Below are 21,868 nucleotides of genomic sequence, written 5' to 3' on the forward strand. Positions count from 1 at the left end.
TGAGGGCTGTCAAAATAGTGTCTTAATTGAAGTCAGGACAACCTGAGTTCAAATCCTATCTCAGATCTTTGTTACCTGTGTTAACCCCTATGTGATTCAGCCTCAGTTTCTTCATCTGTAAAGTGGAGATTATTGAGGATCAAATGAGATAAAATATGTAGAACAGTTTGCCATTCTCAACCTTCCATATAAATTTTAGTGCCTAATGTAGGGCCACCTATACCCAGTAGGCACCTGCCAAATAGTTGTTGAATTGAATTGAATTCAGGTAAAGGTACTTTGGAAAATATGAGCCTTTCTATTATGAACCCATTTGTATCTTTAGGTGTTTTCCCTCTTTTCTCCATTAGAATTATAATTGAATTTCCCATTCCACTAGAGCTGTCTTCCCTTTTAGAAGCTCAGTTCATACCTGTGTTTTCCCTGAAGTTTTTGAAACCAGCTTTTCTGACGGTATTTGTCATATACACCTATGCATTCCTTCTTGGCTCTTATGAATTATGACACTTAACCTCTCTACCAGTCTGACTCTTTTAAAGTGGGAAAAAATAAATAAAACATGCCACTGCCTGCTTCAGCAAAGTAATGTAAATGGATGAATAAGGCAACACAAATGGAAGGGTTTTGAATCCAGAAGGAGGAGGAGAGAAACTTTCATACATTCTAGCTGGCAGTGATATTTATTAAGTATTTCTATGTTAAGTAGACAAAGAAAAGAGGAACAGTGTTTGCTATTTTATTGGCTAGGTTGTAGCCTTAAGAGTTTTGAAGATTGCTAGATATATAGTCCGATGTAAGCAGTGTCACATCTCCTCAGATAGCTTGTGTCATGAGTGGATAGGGAGCCACTAGAGGTTATTGAGTATGTGGGGTGTGACATGGTCAAGAGAGTATTTTAGGAAGATCACTGGCAGCTGACTGGAGAGTGGGCTAGAGTGAAAAGAGACTTGAAGCAAGGAGCCCAACAAGTATGTTACTGCAAGTAGTCCAGGTGTGAGGTTGATGAGTGCCTGCACTAGGATGGTATCTATACTTCCTGCTGTGCCTTGGGTCTAGAGTTCCTTCAAGAATAAAGAGCTCTGACTTTGGTTCAAATCCTGCTTATAAACTGTGTGACCACAGATAAGTCACTTAATCTCCCTGGGATATGGCAGTCAATGTAGGTGATAGAAAAAAGAAGAGATAACAGCAAAAGATTTATTTAAAAAAAAAATAAACTTGTAAACCTGTACAACATACCAGACTTCCTTTCTCCTCAACACACACACACACACACACACACACACACACACACACACACACACACACACAACGCCATCAAGTTTCAGGTTACATAGGTGGACAGATTCTCACTCCCCAGGGTTTGTAGAAAATAAGTCCATGATGTGTACCATTTTTAATGGCTTTTGAAAAATGGGCTTATCTAGAGTTAGATTGGGTTCGCTAGATAATGAAAATCATTAATCCAATCTGGTTTTATATACAGCCAGGTTAGATTTAGATATTCAATGGAAATTCAATGCTAAGATCATACCTAATATAGTCATGCCCATTTTGTCCCTGATGTTATCCTATCAGTTTTATGATGAAATAAGGGAAAAAGAGAACCTGGAAGTAACCTTCCTGTTGTCTTCATGTTTGCATAGATAAACTGTGTTCTTAGATTCGTTATTTTGACATCTCTGTCCTAGAGCTGACTACTGCTAAAATAAACTTAGGGGATATGGGTTTTATTTTGCTTTCAAATCATTTTCCAGAAACTGCCCATCCAATTCAGAAAGAGATTAAGATCTGATTTTTTTTTTTTTTACAGTTTTAACAGTGGTGTACTAGGAGATGCCTCATTTATGAGTATATATATATGTTTATGGCCATAAATTGGGTAATTGTGCACCTAAGTGCTCCATTCCTTGTATCATTACCCAGCTTGTGCATACACAAATGAAGGCTTTTTCATGTACCTTCTGCAGTCTGGGACACTTATGATTTAAAGAGGAAGCAATATGTTTTTCTTCTGGAAGCTGGTTATTTTTTATTCACGCATCTGTTCCTGGTCAGTGCTAATGCATACCAATTTAGAGGAAAAATATAAAATATATTCACTAATGGTGCCTTAGCTATTTAAAAAAAAAGCCAGCTGCTTTACTGAACAGATGTTCTTAAGTGGCCCAGGTAGTTAATAGTTCTTTTCTGCTTGTTTGGCTACATAGGAAATATTGAAATAGGTATAAGAGTTTTGTCGTGTTTAAGCCTTTGATTAGAGTCATGAAAGTTTCTAACCAATTGTAATGAAAAAATTTCCTTAACTTAATGGTAATGATGGTGGTAAAAGACTGAGACATTTTATGTCCAATTCTCCTTTGCAAAATGACCAAATAGTCCAGTAATTCAGGGAATTTGGAAGACACTTTTTCTTTTTATATTAATCAATTGAGAAACATACTATTATGGAATCTAAAGCTAATAAAATTTTCTAGAGTGGGCAGCAAATGAAAACCATGCTTAGCTTAGTAACTTCTCTGCTTTGATTGTGTATTTCTCCAACATTCTGAATAGGTAATGGTATTTAATATTGAACGATGATGGAGAGTACCGATTCAAAATTGGAGATAGAAAATGGATAGAAAATGGAAAAAATTAAGTACTTCTCTGATGCTCCATAACCAAGAATCGGTTCCACTTGTGAATGTTTAACCACATGCTTGAATCACTGCCTTTTTCAGTTGGTGGAGCATGAAGGAAGGCTGCTGAACTCGATCTTATACCTTAGTATAGTTTTGGAGTCTTTCTTTCTAGGCCTTATTATGTTCTCAGCCTGATTTGGGTTTTCCTTGTTACATTAAACTTAAAAGAGGGGCAACTGGGTGGTGCAGGAGATGCAGCACTGGCCCTGAAGTTTGGAGGGCCTGAGTTCAAATCTCAGCTCAGACACTTATTGCCTTAAAAAGCAAACAAACATCCAGGGTCATCTCTAGTCATCCTCATAGATATCTTGCCACTGGACCCAGATGGCTCTGGAGGAGAGAGTGAGGTTGGTGACCTCGCACAGCCAGACTCCCTCACTTAAATCCAATTCAGTGCAAGTCATGACGTCATCCTGGTTCTTCATTCTCAAAGAGAATTGGACTGAATCCCTGTTTCAGCATGTTTCTATGTTTTCTTGGGCTATTATTTAACCTGTTGACTCATTTGTAACATGGACTTTATAAATTTTTGTGCCAGGGGATTTTAACAATATTGATTGATTATTTTATATGAAATTCTTCAACTTTTCCTGAAGGGACAAAAACTGGGATAAAGGAGGTATTATTAGAATCATGCTAGACTAGTAGCTTTGAATTGGGCTCTGTGAAGACATGTGAAGGACATTTAGCACTAACAGATAATCTGTCTTCTTAACCATCCTGATTTTTTTCTACCATATTCACATTTAGATAACAAAAATAATTGACTGCTGAACACAAAGGAGCCATTACATTTTTTAAAATCTATTTAAAATTTTTAAAAATTAAATTTTTTTTGAGCCATTACATTGGGGGGGGGGTTAACGATATTTACATGTACTTGGGCTTTTTTCTTTTTTTAGTTGTTTGGTTTTTGTTTTTTGTGAGGCAGTTGAGGTTATGTGACTTGCCCAGGGTCACACAGCTAGTGTCACGTGTCTGAAGCCAGGTTTGAACTCAGGTCCTCATGACTCCAGGGCCAGTGCTTTATCCACTGCGCCACCTAGCTGCCCCGAGCCATTACTTTTTTTTTTTTTTTTTTGGTGAGGCAATTGGGGTTAAGTGACTTGCCCAAGTGTCTGAGACTGGATTTGAACTCAGGTACTCCTGAATCCAGGGCTAGTGCTCTATCCACTGCGCCATCTAGCTGCCCCCATTACATTTTGCCTTAGCACCAGCGTAGACCCCTGTAGTCTCTCCCCTGCCCAGGGCTCAGCCCACTCACCAGACTGTCAGCTTAATTCCAGATGACACTGGTGCTTCAGCTGATTCAGAGTCTCTGGGGGTCTTCTTCTCTGGTGAGGACTTCCTGAGACTGGATCTGTGTCAGGGTGACTGTGGGGTTGGGCCCGACTCCTGTATCAGCACAGCAGCTCCCTCCTTCTGACCTTCCAGGCCGTTGTTGGTTAGAAGATGATTTCAGCACATTCTTCTGTGAGTTTTGCTGCTCCGGGCATTTTCCTATGACCTTATTTGGATGTTTTTTGGAGGGATCGTGTCATGAGTTCGGGAGCTCACTGCCTTTCCTCCGCCATCTTGGCTCTCTGAACCAGTTTTCCCCCTATTACATTTTTTTTTTTTTTAGTGAGGCAATTGGGGTTAAGTGACTTGCCCAGGGTCACACAGCTAGTAAGTGTTAAGTGTCTGAGGCTGGATTTGAACTCAGGTACTCCTGACTCCAGGGCCTGTGCTCTATCCATTGCACCACCTAGCTGCCCCACCCCATTACATTTTAATAGTATGATAAAACTAGTTTTTTTGTTGGTACATTCAGCTCCCAGTTATCCACTATTGAATAGAACTGTGTTTGCAGATAATCCAAAATAGTGGAGAAACAAAATGATTATTTATGCTTTGGAATGTGGAAACAAATATTCATTTATCTCTTTCCATGGCCTTATTGTCAGCAGTCTAGAAACAAGTTTGTCTGTGAAAAGGAAACTTCTATGATAAAAACACACAAAAAATCATACAGGTATCAATTTAGAGCTGAGGGAACCTTAGAGATGGTCAAATCCAACTGTCTCATTTACAGATTTAACTGAGTCCAGGAGAAATTAATGACTTCCCAGTGTCACATAGCTACTAGTATCTGAGCCAGAATTTGAATCCATAACTTTCTGATTTTATTACTTTGTCATTAGTCCATGCTTTTTCTAATCCTTATTGTTAATACAGAATAGTATATGACCTCTGAGAGAGTGGATGTGTCAGACTAGGGGTTTGGGGAAAGGGATAGAAAAAGCAGTTCTTTGGGATAGTGAGAAACTTGAAAAAGATTCTCTACCACAACTGAGTTAAGATGTTACTTTCTATTTTAACCCAACTTTGTTCCTAATGTTCTTCTGTACCTAAGAAGAGAGAAATTCATTGGCAGCTTTTATTGTGCTATTCGATATAGTGACTTGCAGAGTTATCAATAAACAACTTAGCAAAGTAAGCATGTATTGTTGCATAATTTATTATCTAAATGATTATATTTTGTTTCTTTTCTTGTAGGATACCAGAAGGTCCTGCGGACCAGGGACCAGCTGCAGGAAGGGTACGTGCTTTAGAAGAACAGCTTTTAAAAGCCAAAGAACAGATAGAAAATTACAAGAAGCAAACCAGAGATGGTTGGTGACTATACCACTTTTAATTTTTCTTCTCCTAATATTTGTTTTACCACAAATATTTGAAATTTTTCACTCAGCCAAGTTTTGGAAATGCTGATATTCTTATGCTCTTCAAAGCAGGTCTAGGGAAGGATCATGAAATACTGAGGAGGAGAATTGAAAATGGAGCTAAGGAGCTCTGGTTTTTTCTCCAGAGTGAACTGAAGAAATTGAAAAATTTAGAAGGAAGTCAACTCCAAAGACACGTGGATGAATTTCTCTTTGATTTGGGTCATCAGGAAAGGTACTCTATTTTTTTTTTTCTGGTCTTGAGAAAGACTATAATGTAAGAATGGGACACAAATATTTTTTAAAAAAATGTTTCCCCCCCTGCTATATATTAAATGAATCCATGTTTGGCATAATGATATCATATATACTAGATTGTATTTGACATTGAAAGTGCTATATAAATTAAACATAGCATGGGAAATATTTTAAAAATATATTTCTAAAAGTATTAGATAAATTAAATTCCCAATTGGGTGATGGCTATAACCAATAAACTAAAACATTTATCATTTCAGATCTTCTTTTTATAAGAGTTCAATGTTAAGAGAACGCTATTTTCATTGGCATAGAGTACTTGTTAATATGTACTGACAATGAAAATTTGTTTTTTAAAAAGACATAAATATTAAAAACTTGAAAATTTTTTTTGTTGCTAATTAAAGGTAATGAGCAAATTCTGAGGTTTTGTTTTGTTTTGTTTTGTTTTTTTAAACAACTCTGTTAATTATCCTTCCATTTCCATAGTGGAAAGGGACACTAGGAATTAGTGACTACTTTAATTTGATTCCATTTGCTACTTGTGCAATTAAAAAAACATAGTTTGTCTTGCACAGAAATAAAAATATTTAAATATTGGTTTGTTTGTTGTTTAATGTGGAACAAAATGAATCTGTTAATCATTATAAGTACAGTGATACCTGTCCTTGGACCTATTATATTCAAAAGGCTATATTCCCAGTAGAATTCTGATGGCAATTTACCTTCTCATTAGTGAACAATAAAAGAAAAATTGTTCTATTAACACTACCTACTCCTGTGAAGGGGGAAAAGGATCTTTCCAAAAAAGCGAGCCTCATATACTGATGTCAACAATAATATTCTTAGAAATTTTGAAAAGCACTCCCCTGATTTAATAGAAAAGGAAATGAAGAACAGTCATCATTTCATGGACACTTTTTCTTATTGCTAATGATTCTACAGGATTATTATAGTGAAGATTTCAAATGGATTTAATTAATTTCAATAAATATTTACTAAATGCCCAATGAGAGGAGCCCTGGTGCAGTGGAAGGAATGCTGAATTTGCCAATAATGGACTTATGTTTGAATCTCTGTTCTATTCCTGGTATTACCTATGTGCCCTTGGACAAATTACTTAACTTTTTGACCTCAATTCCCTCGTCTGTAAAATGAGGAAATTGAACTACATGGCCTCTTAGTTCCCTTCCAGCTTAAAAACTCTGGTCAGTTTTCAAGTCAGCAGTTGGTGCAGTGGCTAGGGTGCTGGACCTGGAACCAGGAAGACCTGAATTCATGCCCAACCTCAGACACTTACTTGCTGTTTAACCCTGGGCAAATCACTTAACTGCTCTTTGCCTCAGTTTCTTCAACTTTAAAATGGAAATAATAATAGTTCCTCCTTCAAAGGAATAATGTGAGGATCAAATGAGATCATATTTGTAAAAGACACTTAACACAGTGCCTGACACATAGTAGGCACTATATAAATGCTAGCGAGATATTATTCTCTTATGATCCTAATACTTGTTAGGTGCCATGCCAGGCATAGGACTATCTGTGAATTGTCAACAGGATTTCTGAATATGAGAGTGAGAGTATGAAGCATACTGGATAGAGCCAGAAAGGTCAGAATTCATATCTGGCCTTAGATACTAGCTGTGGGGGCCAGGGTAAATCATTTAACTTCTGTATTCTTAAGTTTCCCTACCTTGAAAATGAGAGGATTCAATGACAAAGTCCTTTCCAGCTTTAAATCTATGACACTATGGTAATATCCTATGTTAGAAAAAGTTTAATTAAATTTTTAGCACTACTTTTAGTCTATAACCAGACCATAGTACTACCTGTTAATGGACTTTTCCAGTACCTGTAATACTTCTTCAGGATGTACAAGTTCTGTTGATTTTAAGCAATTCTAGGACAATAAAAGAGCTGAACAAGTGGTAGAACTGGATGGTCATATATGGAATAATTCTTGCTATTATCTTTTGAATTTTATGCTGAATTTTCAGCTTTAAAGTTAGTTGTATTTTTATTTATACAGGCACACACAGAGTTTGTTTGTTTTAGGGTTTTGTGTGATTCCAAAATTTTGGTTATTCATTTTAGCTTTCTGATATATCAGAAATAATAATTTAAAGAATTATCATGTATTTGCCTAACACCTCTTTTTGGTGTTCAAAGTTTTAATATCCTAGCCTTCTCCTACCCTTTTGTTTTCTTATACTCTACTTTCCCTTCATGTACTTTGTGATCCAGTGGTCTGACCTCCCTTCTGTTCCTCACATGAGACACTCCATCTCCTGACTCCAGGCATTTTCACTGACTCTTCCTTCATTCCCCAAATGAATTCTCCATCTCCTAGATTCCCTGGCTTCTTTCAAGTTCCACATTTTGGAAGAAGCCATTCTCAATGCCCCCTACTTCTGGAGTCTTCTATCTGTTTATTATCTCCAGTTTATGCTGTATATAGTTGTTTTCATGTTATCTCCCCCTTTAGTTTGAGTGCCTTGAAAGCAGGGGTGATTCTTTGCCTTTTTCTTTTCTTTGTTGGTATTCCTAGCACTTATCACAGTGCCCGGAACCTAATAGGCACTTGAGTATTTATTGACTTAACTTGACATAAATAAGCTTGTATCACATGTATGTACTGGAGTACCTATCTTCATGGAATAGCTATATCACTACCAAGTTGATATAGGTATTATCATTTTTGTAAATTTAATCAAGTTGAAATGCACTAAGGACGCTCAGCAAAGGAAAGCTTTGGAGACTTCTTTTGCAAAAAGAAGAAATAATTTTAGTTTACTTCCAACTCTTTCTCTTCATGTGTAGGAGCAGCTAGGTGGTACAGTACATAGAGTGCCAAGCCTAGGGTCAGGAAGAATCATCTTCTGGCCCTGGGCAAAGCACTTAACCCTGTTTGCCTCAGTTTCCTCATCTGTAAAATAAACTGGAGAAGGAAATGGCAAACCACTCCAGTATCTTTGTCAAGAAAACCCCAAATGGAGTCACAGAGTCAGAAATGACTGAAATAACTGAAACAACAATCTTCATGTGTAATACTCTGTAAAACCAGGATCATTTCTATCATTTTCCATTGTGATAAAATATACGACTACTCGTTCTCAAGCCATCTGTATTTCATGGCCTCAGAAATTTTTGATCCAGCCCTTTCTAGGTTTTGAAGTGGTAAACTCAGTAGGTTTTCAGAAGAAATTTGCCTAGTCGGGAGAGCAGTGCAAGCCCATGATAATGGCCACAGTAATCTTTGTTGCTTTTCTTTTGAAGGCAGTCATGATGTTCTGATCTCTGAAATCATGTTCATTCATTGAAGGAAAAAAATTTGTCCTAAGATCTTAGTCTCCTCCTTCTCTAATACATGGACTTAGGACATAGGCTACTCAATCACCATTCATCACAAGTCTGGTCATGGTTAACAATACTCTTAAACATATAATCTTAGGTTTTTTGATGTTCAGTCATTTCATTTGTGTCCAACACTTTGTGACCCCATTTGACGAGGTTTTCTTGGCAAAGATTTTAGGTTACTTATGTTGTTGTTTTAATTTAATATTTTATTTTCCTCTGATTACATGTAATAACAATTTTTCACATTTAAAAACATTTTAGTTCAAATTATCTTCACCTACCCTTCTCATTGAGAAGAAGGCAAGCAATTTGATATAGGTTATATATGCAGGCATGCAAAACATATTTCTATGTTACTTATGTTTTAAAAGAAAACAGATAAAAAAAACCCTAAGAAAAATAAAGAAAAAGTATGCTTTAATCTTCATTCAGATTCCATTAGTTCTTTCTCTGAAGATAGCATTTTTCATCATAAATCCTTCAGAATTTTCTTGGAACATTGTATTCCTAAAAATAGCTAAGTCATTCATAATTAGTCATTATAAAGTATTGCTGTTACTATAGACAATGTTCTCTTGGTTCTGCTCATTTCTTTTCTTTTCTTTTCTTTTTTTTTAGTGAGGCAATTGAGGTTAAGTGACTTGACCAGGGTCACACAGCTAGTAAGTGTTAAGTGTCTGAGGCCGGATTTGAACTCAGGTCCTCCTGACTCCAGAGCTGGTGCTCTATCCACTGCGCCATCTAGCTGCCCCTGGTTCTGCTCATTTCACTTTGCATCACTTCATGTAAATCTTTCTAAGCTTTTTCTGAGAGCATCCTGCTCATCTTTTCTTATAGCACAGTATTATTCCTTCACAATCATATACCACAACTTGTTTAGCCATTCCCCATTTGAAGAGCAGCTCCTCAATTTCCGATTCTTTGTCACTACTAAAGAGCTGCTATAAATATTTTTGTACATGTAGGGTTCTTTTCTATTTGCTTTTTATTTCTTTAAGTTACAGACAAAGTTTTGGCAATGCTTGCTCAAAGGGTATGGGTGATTTTGTAGCCCTTTGAGCATACTTCCAAATTGCTTTACAGAGTGATTGAATCAGTATAACAGCAGTGCATTGGTGTCTTAGTTTTTTTACATTCTCTCCAATATTTGCTATTTTCCTTTTCTGTCAAAGAAGCCAATCTGATATGTGTGAGGTGATAGGTCAGAGTTGTTTTAATTTACATTTCTCTAATCAGTAGTGATTTAGAACATTTTTCATATGGCTACAGATAGCTTTGATTACTTTGTCTGAAAACTGCCTGTTCATATCCTTTAATCATTTATCAATTGAAGAATAGCTTATTTCTATAAATTTAATTCAGTTTTCTATATTTGAAAAATGAGGTCTTTATCAGAGAAACTTGCTGTAAAATTTGTTTCAGTTATCATTATTATGTATTTCCCTTCATCCTATTTTCCTCTATTTATCCTATTCTCTTACTTTTCACGCCGTCCATCCTCAAAATTGTTTTGCTTCTGAATTTTGTTCCTCAGTCTGCCCTCCCTTCTGTCAGCACCTCCCCCTCCCTTTTCTGTTATCCCTTTTCCTTCCTACTTTCATGTATGATAAGGTAGATTTACCCAGTTGAGTGTGTATGTTATTTGAGGCAATTCTGATGAGAGTAAGGTTCAAATCTTGGCTGCTGCTGCTACCACCACCTTTTTCCTCCCCTGTAAAAACTTTCTTGTGCCTCTTTTATGGGAAATAATTTATCACATTCTACCTCTCCCTTTTTATTTCATTAAATATCTATTTTTTCCCTCTGAAGCATTATACTCAGTTTTGTTGGATAGGTGATTCATGGTGGTAATGCTAGCTTTTTTGCTTGCAGAATATCATATTTGAAACCCTCTTATCTTTTGTCAGCTGCTAAATCTTGTGTTATCCTGACTGTGGATCCACAATATTGGATTTGTTTCTTTCTGGCTGCTTACAATATATTCTCCTTGACCCTGGGAGCTCTGCAATTTGGAAAATTCCTGGGAGTTTTCATTTGGGCATCTCTTTCAGAAGGTGATCAGTGACTTTTTTTCATTTTGATTTTATCCTTTCATCCTAGGATACAAGGACAGTTTTCCTTGATAATTTCTTGAAAGATGATGTCTCTAACCTCTCTTTTTTTGATAATGGCTTTCACATAATTGAGTAATTCTTAAATTATCTCTCCTTGATCTAGTTTCTAGGTCAGTTTTTTAAAGGAGTTCTTCAGTGAATTTTAGTATATCTTTTTCCATTTGTCCAATTCTGGTTTTCAAGGTATTCTTCTATTTATTAGATTTTTGTACCTTTTTTTACCACTTGGCATATTTTGGTTTTTGAGGTGTTATTTTCTTCAGTATTTTTTTATGTGCCTCTTTTACCAAGTTGTTCACTCTTTTTTCATGATTTTCTTGTATCACTCTGATTTTTCTTCCCAATTTTTCCTCTACCTCTCTTACTTCCTTTTTAAAATCCTTTTTGGGCTCTTTCTTGGCCTGAAACCAATTAATATTTTTCTTTGAAGGTTTAGATATAGCAGTTTTTACTTTTGTTGTCTTCTGTATTTGTGTTTTGGTCTTCCCTGTCATCATAGGAACTTTCTGTAGTGAAGATTTTTTTCTACTATTTGTTCATTTTCCAGCCTATATCTTGTAATTCTGTGCTAAAATGAGCCTCTGCTTCCAGAGTGGAGGGAGCACTATCCCAAACCTCAGGTTTTTTTTGTACAGTTGTTTCCAGAAATAATTCTGGGGACCTGTTGATCTAGGGAGAAATGTGTTTACTACTCTCTTGGCCTATGCTCTGGTCTGTCAATGACCACTAGTACTCTTTTCTGCCTTGGTATTCTGACCAGGGTGCCAGCTCCCATGCAGACACAAGCTGTGGTGTCCTAGTGCTCCTCCTCACCCTAGAACTAAGATTCAGGACTGTGATCCATATCCAAATATGGGCAAGGCAACAGAGTCCTGCCCTTACTGCCAACAAAGGGACCCATGTAAGCTCCTTCTCATCAGTTGTCTGAGCCCCTGTGGGGCCTTAGAGGTACAGAAACTGCCATTGCCACCACTGATTCAGTCACCCTGAATGCCTACTGTTGGTTTTCTGGAGTATGGCCTGGAGCTGGTCTGTGTTCCACACAGACCAGTGCAACAGCCATTCCTGCTGACCTCTTAAGTCGTCTTCAGCTGGGAAATTGTTTTACCCTGTCCTTTTGTGGGTTCTATCACTCCAGAATTTTTTTTGAGGTGTTGTTTGGAGAGGTTTGCTTTAGAGCTCAGGTGAATCCTTGCCTGCCTCTCTATCTTGGGTCTTTCCCTCTCTCCCCTCCATTTATGTTTTAAAACAGAGGTTGGCAAACTATGCCCGAGGGCCAAATTCAACCTGCAACCTCTTTTTGCATGGCCCTCAAGCCAAGAGTGACCTTTAAATTTTAAGATAGAACAGAATTTTATTTTTTGTTTTTTATTTTTATTTTTTTTTGTGGGGCAATAGGAGTTAAGTGACTTGTCCAGGGTCACACAGCTAGTACGTGTCAAGTACCTGAGGCTGGATTTGAACTCAGGCCCTCCTGAATCTAGTGCTGGTGCTTTATCTATTCTGCCACCTAGTTGCTTCTTTCTTTTCTTCCTTTCTTCCTTCCTTCCTTCCTTCCTTCCTTCCTTCCTTCCTTCCTTCCTTCCTTCCTTCCTTCCTTCCTTCCTTCCTTCCTTCCTTCCTTCCTTCCTTCCTTCCTTCCTTCCTTCCTTCCTTCCTTCCTTCCTTCCTTTAAAAAAAAATTTTTTTAAAGAATTTTATTTTTCAATGTAAAAACTTAGGCTGTTGGTTGTATACAAACAAGTACTAGACTGGATTTGGCTTGTGGGCCGTAGTTTGCCAACTTCTGTTTTAAAATAATCTTTTTTGTGATGATTTACTATTACAAGTTTTGCTGCCATCACTTCATTTTACCCTTCCCATCATGAAGGCATTGAAGGTATGCCATGTTCATGGGTAGCATATCCTAGATGCTGAATTAGGCCCTTAGCAATCATCATTGAGTTGGATTGAATGGGTGCTTATGGCTATCTATATATAGACGTTGTTTCTTTTTGACATTATTACTTGAATATGGGAATGGAAAAACTCATTGCAGGTGTCTTTATTCCCTAAGAATAGCAGATTGAGTCATCTACATGTTTGCTTGCCTTTTTATAAGTCATTTATCACTAGACTAGAGACACTGTGGTGAATACAGAAGTTGATAATGGGAGCCATGGAGAGATAGCACCTAGAAAATTTAAAGATTTATTATCTGTCTGAAGTCTTTAAATAAAAAGGGGGTGAAAGCTTCAACATTACTCTAAATAATATATTTGAATTATTTTAATAATAACCAGCAAGTGTCATTAACCAATTTTGGAGAAACCTATAGTCCACAGATTCTTAGAATCTGAAGAGAAAAAATACTATGTTTAACTTGAAAAGAGAATAAAAATAATCATAATTCAGAAATAAAAACAATATTAAAGACAAATGGAGAAAAATAGAAACCTTACAATCATAACTTTAAATGTGAATGGATTAAATAATCCAGGAAAATGAAAGAGAATGACAAATTTGATATAAAAAGAAAACCCAACAATATGTTGTTTACAAGAAACACAGCTAAAAAGTAAAGATGTAAACAGGATGAAAATGAAAGGCTGGATTTTTTTTTTTTTACCAAAAATAAGGTAAATCTAAAAAAATATGTAATGTAAAAAGAGATAAATAAGGAAGCTATATTAAGAAGAACTGTAGGTAATAAACTACTATGCTCTAAATGCCTTAACATCTAAATGCTTAAAGGAAAAAATTAATGGAATTTCAGGAACATAAACATAGCAATACAATAAAAGCAGGAGATTTTAATGTCCCTCCCTCAGTTTTGGGCAAATCTAATAGAAAAAAGATGGGAAAATCTACACTTGAACAAGGTGCTAGAGAAACTAGAGCTAAAAGACTTATGTCATCTTCTAAATGGGAATGCTAAAGAATATATATAATCCTCAGCCTCATATGGAATTGGTAGCATTATGGTCTCAGCAGAAAGTAGAAAGGTTAAATGGACATATTGGATGGACTGTAATGAACTTCTAAGAGCACTTAGATGAGGGCTGCCTAGTATGGTTGCAAACTGCATTGTTAGAGGGAATTCTCTAATTGATAAAATCACAGATTTTTTTGAGTACTTGAATAATTAATCAACTGGAACTGTAATATTCTCTAGCTGTAAATTATGTGCTTTTATAGTATTTATTCAGTAAATGACTAATGAGATTTATATTATGGTTATAATAAAATAATATTACTGAATGACAGTATAGCTAATTAAATTTTCATTGAGACTATGGGCATCATATATTTCATCTTGCAGAATGTCATAACTTTTCAGTCATCCTCTCCCATTTCTATATCAAGATTCTTTGTCCATTCCTTCATATTCTCTTTTTCCTTATGTATGGTTAGAGTTTATATTCTGATTCTATCTACTTTTTTTTTTTTTTTTTGGTAAGGCATTTGGGGTTTAGTGACTTGCCCAGGGTCACACAGCTAGTGTTAAGTGTCTGAGTCCCGATTTGAACTCAGGTCCTCTTGAATCCAGGGAAGGTGTTTTATCCACTGCACCACCTAGCTGCCCCTCTACTTTTTATTATTTTATAAAAGTCCTAACATTTTTTAGTCTTTATATTTGTCATTGTTAATTGTATTATAGTATTCTATGACATTAATGTACCATAATTTATGTAACCATTCCTGTTCTTGGGTATTTAGATTGCTTCTGGATTTTTTAGATTAGAAATGATCCTTGCTATAGAAATCTTTCTACATATAGTTCCTTTTCCTGTTGTTTGTTTTTAATAACACTCTCAAGATATGTTTCCAGCAATGGAATAATTGGGTCAAAGGGTAAAAGTCTTTTTTGTTTTATTGTGAACTGTCAGTTTGCTTTCTAGATTACAGTAATTACAATACATAGATTAGAATAGTTTACAGTTTCAGTAGTAATAAATCAGTGTAACTACTTTTGTCCACATACCACAAATTGAGTTTTATTGGTTTATTTTTATTTTTTGCCAGTTGATAAATATGAGGCTGTAATAGGTCAGACCTCATTCAAGCAGGTCTAGTGATTCTGGTTCAGGATTAGAACAAAATGTACCACTTATGAATCATCCAGGTTAACAAAAAAGTTTACTTAACCATAATATGTTAAGAATACAGTAAATAGGGGGCAGCTAGATGGCGCAGTGGTTAAAGCACCAGCCCTGGATTCAGGAGTACCTGAGTTCAAATCAGGCCTCAGACACTTAACACTTACTAGCTGTGAGACCCTGGGCAAGTCACTTAACCCCTATTGCCCTACAAAAAACCCCCCAAAACAAAAAAAGAATACAGTAAATAAACCTTGGGGCTTCTTTCTAAATTGTAAGGAAGCAAGTATTGGTCACTAATTTTGTATCATCTTTGGAATCCTCTGGGCTTTCCCCATCTACTGTATTCTCCAAAGCTGGGCCTTTCATTTTCTTAGGGTTGATTACCTGCCACTTATCCCTCATATGGGCCTTCATATGGGCTTCTGTCACTGTGGTGCTATGTGGACTGGTCAACATTATATGATCAATCCAGTGGTGTATGTGAATGCTCTCAGGAAGGGAAACCTTTTTTAGGTCTCTTAGGGTTCAGGCAGCCCTAGGGAAAGATAGTGAAGATGTATAGTGAAGACTCCTCAGATGAAAGGCTCCTGACTAGTCTCAGCTGTGGGAATAGAGTAGAAAGTATTGATGATATGCCATTAAACCTGATGACTAGGTTACCTGTTCCTTCACATTGAGGATTTCAGAAATGCTTGTAGTGGTGGGTTTGACAACTTCTTTAAAGTTTCTTTTAGTCCTGTGTAAGCTAAAAGGTGCTGTCTGCCTTCCCTATGGACCACTGGGGTTGTTGTAAGGAGAGCTTATATAGCGTGGTACTCCAGTCTCTTCCATCATGAGGGAGGAATTATCTTTGACCCCACCACCTTCCTGCTTCAGATCCTGATCTCATTTGATATTAGACAGAATGGTTCAGGCAACTCCAAGGATTTCCATTTGACCCTAACTTTGATAACTAGCATAGAGGTTACTCAAGGGCCTCGTAGACACCAACTCCCATGCACTCCATTCCCATAATACAATCACCAGAGTTGTGACGCTGATAGTGGGTTATTCCATTCTTAATTGAGGGAAAAGGTTCCTCCCCTCAATGGTCTGTTCCTCTGAGATCTCTGATGGAAACTGTGTTCCCACTGGGGATCCCTCAGTATGAACGTAACTTGGCTGCCATATATTTGGTACTCTCTTCTAAGCCACTGTGACTTCAATGTATGGCCTCTTGTCCCTTTGAGGTCCTATAGCTAGGATGGCCCTAGAGGGACTGATTCCTTAAGTCCTTCAAGTTTGTATACAGAGACTTAGGTAGTTAAGGACTTCCATGTTGGGTAGCAGCATTAAGGGATGCCTTTGGTTTGGACAAGGCAAAAGGACCGCTCTTCCTGCCCTGATCCTGGATATCAAGGTATAGTTTTACTTGCATTCCCCTAATCTGGGCATTGATTGATTGCTTTCTTATCAAACTGTGTTCTAAGAGCCTGGCCCAAAATTCCCTCCTATGTCCCACTTCCCATGCACAGGGTGGCATGCATTATACCTCCTCCTATCTCCATAGGACCTATCTGTATCTGTCTTTTGTCTTTTTTGGGATCCTCAGGAATTAGTACAGTGCCCACCACATTTTAAGGACTTGATAAATGTTTCTTGATTGATTGTATCGATAGCTCTGTTTCCTGAAGTGGCCGCCACTGCTCTATGTCCACCATTCTTTGTTGTGTGGCTGAGGAGGCCCACAAGTAACCAGGGAATGCTGGACTTGATGCTTTCTTTATCATTCCTATCACCTTCATTTAGTACCAAATAAGCTAATTACTTCCCACTTCTCTCTTTTTGATTAAAGACTTTCCATGTGCCACCAAAATGACCTTTGCCTTATTATTATTATTATTATTATTATTCCTTCCTCATTTCCACTATGGGGGTGAGCAATGATGCCATTTTGATCCAATGGCAATGATCTATGAGTACCAAATGTAATAGGCCCGACCTAACCCAAACTGATCTGAATGAAATGAGGCACTCATAGATTACTCAATAGTTAACAAAAGTGAGTACCCGTAGCCATGGTTTGGAAAGGATACCCAATAAAGATATAGCTCTGGTTCAGAGATAGACAGCTTCCCTCATCTCTGTGCAGAGATGATTAGCTGGGCAGAGATAATTGCATGTGGCTAGGACTTCTACCAAGTCTGAAGAGTCCTGCCTCCTAATGAGGTAACCTCTTTTATGCCTTTAGGGAACTAAGTAGCTGCTTCAAAAACTTTTGCCCCTAGCCCAATGAGGTTTCATAGAAGTTTCTTTGCCTTTTGGGGAAAAACTAGCTTTGCCTTCATGGGGGGGGGGGGGCATCACAGAAATGATAGCACAAAGTTGAGCCAATTAGCAGCTCCTTGATCAAGGTAAACATTTTTTTTTTATAGTGGCCATTAAATAATTTATATTTTTCCTTTAGAAACTTATTCTTATCCTTTGACCATTTATCTCTTGTAGAATTATATTTACTCTCATACTTTTAACTACTTTTTTTTTTTTGTGGTGGTGGTGGTGGTGGTGGTGGTGGTGGTGGTGGTGGTGGTGAGGCAATTCGGGTTAAGTGACTTGCCCAGGGTCACACAGCTAGTAAGTGTTAAGTGTCTGAGGCCAGATTTGAACTCAGGTCCTCCTGAATCCAAGGCCAGTGCTCTATCCACTGCACCACCTAGCTGCCCCATTTTAACTACTTTATGACAAGTTTTATTCAGTCATTTTTTCAGTCATATTGGGATCTAAATATTGCCTCAGTCTATTATTTTTTCTTTTTTTTCTGTTGTATTAGATTTTGCATTTATTCTAATCCAGTGAAACACATTCACCTTATCTTTAATATCTGTTTGTTTAAGTGGGGGAAAAATCAATCTCCCATCCACTTACTATGATGCTTTGTTGATCTCTGATCTCATTGATGAATAGAATAGAATAGAATAATGATGATGATGATGATGATAGGTAACATTTAATTTATATGACAAAAGTTTTGACAAAGAAACTGAGGAAGTGACTTGCCTAGAGCCACACACCAATTATTGTCTGATGCAGGATTTGAACACAGGTCTTCCAGGACTCTTGAGTACAATGCTGTATTAACTGCTTCACCTAGCTGCCTCTAACAAAAGGTGTTCTGTTCAACAGTGCTAATCACATTCCTTTCACCCTTCTCTTGTTCATATCAATCTGTAAATTCTTGAGGGTTGGGGGAAGAAATATAATCAGCATGCCGGAAATATTTCTCTCTGTCTCTTGATATTATTGTTGAATAACAAATCTTAGCTTGTTTTGACATGTGCATGGCCTAAATATTATAGCATTTTGTTCTACCTAACCAAATACTTTTCTTTTTCTTTCTTTCTTTCTTTCTTTTTTTTTCAGGGCAGTGAGGGTTAAGTGACTTGCCCAGAGTCACACAGCTAGTGTCAAGTGTCTGAGGCTGGATTTGAACTCAGGTCCTCCTGAATCCAGGGCCAGTGCTTTATCCACTGCACCATCTACCTGTCCCTACCTAACAAAATACTTTTTAAAACTTAGCAAAAATTAAGTAGTAAAAATCTTCTATTCTTTGCCCCTTCCAATGAGTTCTATGATTGTCAAAATATAATGTTCTATAGAATTCCATTTTCAAAACCTTATGTCTTCCCTTCTTGTTCTTTCATAAAGGATACTTATATAGATTATATTTATTAAATGTTTTACAGAGTTGGGAAAGTAGGCCTTGTGAATTAGTATAACAAATGCTAATTGTTATGTATAAAAGCCAGTTTTATTACTGAAAGAGTTGATTAGTAGCTTATTCAGTAGCAATAACACCCATGATTATTTATAGGTGGTTTATCTCCCTTCCTCATTCAAATATCCTTTAAATTGTGAATCCCTAGTACCTATAACATCCTATTTTTTCCTAGCCTCCTCTTTGTATCTAGGCTAGATGCTATGACAGTAAGCAATGTGACAATTGTTTTCTTTAGTTTTAGTTTAGTTGTTTTCTCAACCTCTTCATGTGGTGAGTTCTTTGAGGACTGTGATGTTGGAGTTCAAATATGATTTCTCCATTGTCATTCATGAATAAAATAATTTCTTATACAAATACTGACAGATATTTTATACTTTGTAATTATTTCATTTGTTGGTTTTTTTTTTTTTTTGGTTTTGGTCTGTCATCCTTCTAGTTTGTCTTTAAGTGCTCTTGGAATTTTCTGTAAGCTTGCTTTTCCCTCTACAACTTTTTACTGTTTTCTGAGTTAATAGCACCCATTATCTCCTATTGTTTATATCTATAAGATTTTTATGAACACGTTTATATTTGAAACCAATGTTAAGTTTAGAAGCCCTATCTCTTAGTTTGGAAAGGAAATCACGCATTTGATAGCTGAGGGGTTTCAGGACTCTTGGGCCTATTCATTATAGTTCTTAGTTTGCATTGTTGAAATAGTCTTAGAAAATGGTGATAATCAGTGTTAATGTCTATTTCATCCATTTACTATTCAGTCTCCCAGTCAACAAGCAAATAACAAGTACCTGTTTGGTGCTAGACATTGGGGATACAAGGACAAAAAGTAAATATTTTCGGCTTGACTAAAGTCAGTAGCTTGTTTACCTAGGTCTGGCTGTAAATGTTTTAACTTTAATTTGTATCTTTTTATTTGTTTTTCTACTTCGGTATTGATTTTTAACTTTGCTTTAACAAGTCTGTGGTCTGACCATACACAGACAGCTGAATCATCAAACACTTCCACTTCAGTATCATCACTTTATATCTTTTTTGCTGATAGTTGACACTTGCCATATATATAATTCCTTGCAGCTCTTCTTGAAGAAAGGATTCATGAGGCCTCTGCATGGCCTATGAACTTTTGATATTTTTCATTTCTTGTTTGTGCACAATATTCTTCAACATATAGAAATGTTTCTGCCCAAGCCCACCTTTAAATTGTTTGCTTTTTTTGTTTTATAAAGACCACTTAAAAGGTTTACTTAAGATAATACATATTTTTGAAAATGTGGTTTTAGCTTTGTATTTTAAAAATATTCTTTTAACTTTCTTCTTTTTGTATACATTTACAAGAAGATAGAGGAATGTCACAATACTGACATTACCATGAGCTAATTCATGGTGGCTTTATGCTTTCACACTTGCAATAAGAAGCCCATTTTCCCTATTTGTAAAAATGTTTGTTTTCATTGTTATTCAGTTGTTTAGTAATGTCCATTTCTACATTTGTCAGTGTCAATACAGTGTCAATACAGCAAACAGGGTGAGTAACTTGCCCCGGGTCATACAGCTAGTAAGTGTCAAGTGTTTGAGGCTGAATTTGAACTCAGGTCCTCCTGAATCCAGGGCCGGTGCTTTATCCACTGCACCACCACCTAGCTGCCCCTTTTTGTTGTTTTTTTAGAGGAAATGCCAGTAGTAGAAAAAGTGCTAGACTTAGGGTCTAGCACTTAGATCTTGGTTCAAATTTCATCTTTCTCTCTCTCTTACTACCTGCATGACCATGGGCAAGTTGCCACATCTGCGAGCCTCAGTTTCATCTGTAAAACGAGGAGAATAATAAATACTTGCTAATTTCAGAAGGTTCTGAGTAAAATTGTTTTATCAGTTCTAGAGTGTTTTATAAATGTGTTATTTTATAGTTTTAATTTAATCACTTTGATCCTTCCCTGGACATTCCTATTCTCAGACTAAATAAATAAAAACCCTCTCACCCACCTTTTTTTTTTTTTTTAGTGGAGAGTAGACATAAAATGAATTTGTTTTCTCTCTGTGTGAATAGTCAGTGACAAATGGTCTTTTAGAGACCCTTTGGCTCTTTTTAGGATCTTAAGGAGAAATAAAATAAGGAGTGATATTTTTATAATTGAATATTTGTAGAGACGGTGTTTAAAGACTTGGCAAAGTGTCCCTCCTCCAAGGTTTGGCTGAATTACATTACAAGAAAATTATTACAAGGTGAATGAAATGGAGATTTCTGCAATTGGTTTGCCTGTAGATAATGCCCAGCCTGGATCCACTGTGTTTTGGCTGTTTCTGCTTTTTTGTTTCTAAGATTAACACCCAGATTCTGAGGCTAGTAAACTATATGGCCTTGTTTTTGTGTAGCTTTTGAGCCAAGAATGATCTTTACATTTTAAAATAATGCGTTCTTGTCCTAATATTTAAATGCTATTGACATTGGTTTCCATATTTTACATTGATGTTCTTAGGTTAATGGGATGTCATGTGACTTGTCCAGGGTTACTCAATTTGAAAATGATCAGCAATCTGTATTTGTTTACACAGAATAAGGGTTGAGGAATTCAGGGGGAAAATGCCTACAAAACTTTAAAGAGGGGGCAGCTAGATGGCACAATGGATAGAGCACCAGCCCTGGAGTCAGTAGTACCTGAGTTCAAATCCGGCCTCAGACACTTAACACTTACTAGCTGTGTGACCCTGGGCAAATCACTTAACGCCAGTTGCCTCGCCCCCCCCCCCAAAAAAAAAAAACAACAAAAAAAACACTTTAAAGAGAGGCCAAATGATTGTTATTGTGAGAAATAATTATCTTGGTGAGAAGACCCAGTGTCCTCCCCTTCTTTCTTAGTCCTTTCTTCCCTCCCACTTCAAGGTCCAGTTTTCCTTGAAAGTAAGTTTATATTCAATTTCT

General features: G+C 36.7%; 1 protein-coding gene across 6 annotated transcripts in view; it reads left to right on the plus strand.

Moving 5' to 3' along the window:
• FUT8 (fucosyltransferase 8) overlaps positions 1-21,868 on the plus strand; it is a 416,362-nt gene that overhangs the window by 266,146 nt on the left and 128,348 nt on the right. For 5 of the 6 annotated variants that reach the window (XM_043987138.1, XM_043987142.1, XM_043987139.1 and 2 more), the window contains 2 exons: positions 5,223-5,338; positions 5,456-5,621. In XM_043987138.1, coding sequence (XP_043843073.1) covers positions 5,223-5,338; positions 5,456-5,621 — 282 coding nt within the window. The remainder of the gene's footprint in view (positions 1-5,222; positions 5,339-5,455; positions 5,622-21,868) is intronic. The other variant, XM_043987143.1, reaches the window with a different exon arrangement.

This window comes from Dromiciops gliroides, chromosome 2, assembly GCF_019393635.1.
Source record: "Dromiciops gliroides isolate mDroGli1 chromosome 2, mDroGli1.pri, whole genome shotgun sequence".
Classification (NCBI taxonomy): domain Eukaryota; kingdom Metazoa; phylum Chordata; class Mammalia; order Microbiotheria; family Microbiotheriidae; genus Dromiciops; species Dromiciops gliroides.